This window comes from Eimeria acervulina, genomic scaffold, assembly GCF_000499425.1.
Source record: "Eimeria acervulina Houghton genomic scaffold, Eah_scaff1059, whole genome shotgun sequence".
NCBI classification, from domain to species: domain Eukaryota; phylum Apicomplexa; class Conoidasida; order Eucoccidiorida; family Eimeriidae; genus Eimeria; species Eimeria acervulina.
The window spans coordinates 9061-10338 of NW_013549449.1; the positions used below are offsets into that span (position 1 = coordinate 9061).

Sequence of the window (1278 nt, forward strand, 5' to 3'; positions counted from 1 at the left end):
ATGCCAGCAGCAACAGCAGCAGCACGACCAACAGCAGCAGCAGCAGCACGACCAACAGCAGCACCAGCAGCACCAACAGCAACAGCAGCAGCAGCACCACCACCAACAGCAGCAGCAGCAGCAACAGCAGCAGCACCAGCGCCACCAACAGCAGCAGCAGCAGCAACAGCAGCAGCAGCAACAGAAGCAACAGCAACAGCAGCAGCAACAGCAGCAGCAGCAACAGCAGCAGCAACAGCAGCAGCAGCAAATGACTAACAAGGCGGGGTGCGAATACCCTGAAGAAGCGGAAGGCCCCAACATCAAAGCCAAACCTCTCGATTAAACTGAAAGCACAAATAAATAAATAAATAAATATAATTAAATAAATATAATTAAATAAATAATAAATATTAATAAATATTAATAAATAAATAAACACAAGTACATAAATACACATAAATTTAAGATATAAATAACAACGTAAAACAAAACAAATAAAACAGCAAACTGGATATCAAATAAAAATAAATAAATAAATAAATATAAATAAAAATAAATAAATAAAAATAAATAAAAATAAATAATATGAAACCAAGGATAAAATAACACCCGATCCAGCAGCAGCAGCAACATCTCCAGAAGCAGCAACAACTGCAGCAGCAGCAGCACCAACATCAGCAGCAGCAGTAACTGCAGCGGCAACTGCATCAGCAACAGCACCACCATCAGCTACAACAGCACCACCATCGGCAGCAGCAGCAGCACCAACAGCAACAGCAGCAGCGGCAACAGCAACAGCAGCAGCAGCAACAGCAACAGCAGCAGCCTGACTTGTAGAGTTGCTGCACTGGGTCTCCGTATTGAGCGACAGCACCCCACAGTCTCTTCAATCCATTTGCTGCAGACAGCAGCAGCACAAAAACTCTAAACCCTAATCACTGCATGCATGCATACTGCTGCATGCAGCACCTTAAAAGCAAGGGTTCATCACGGCTAAGAGTTTAGGGTTTAGGGCTTAGGGTTTAGGGTTTAGGGTTTAGGGTTTGTTAAACACCCGTCAGCACTTTATCATGCCCCTGCAGCACCTCCAAGCCCCGCTGAACCAACAACTCCAGTGCTGCTGCTGCTGCACCAAAGCTGCAGCAGAACAAACATAAACAAACAACTGTTGTTGCTGCTGCTGCTGTTGCGACCGTGGCTGCTGCTGCTGTTACTGCTGGTCGGCTGTCGCTGCTGCTGCTGCTGCTGTTGCTATTGCTGTTGCTGCTGCTGCTGCTGCTGCTGCTCCTGCTGCTG

General features: G+C 46.3%; 1 protein-coding gene across 1 annotated transcript; it reads left to right on the forward strand.

The window, feature by feature from the left end:
- Positions 1 to 258, forward strand: EAH_00054760 (hypothetical protein; the record flags this gene model as incomplete). The annotated part of the gene is made up of 1 exon (XM_013393920.1): positions 1 to 258. One exon carries the CDS (start codon positions 1 to 3, stop codon positions 256 to 258), a length of 258 nt encoding a protein of 85 aa, XP_013249374.1.
- Between the last annotated feature and the right edge of the window lie 1020 nt (positions 259 to 1278).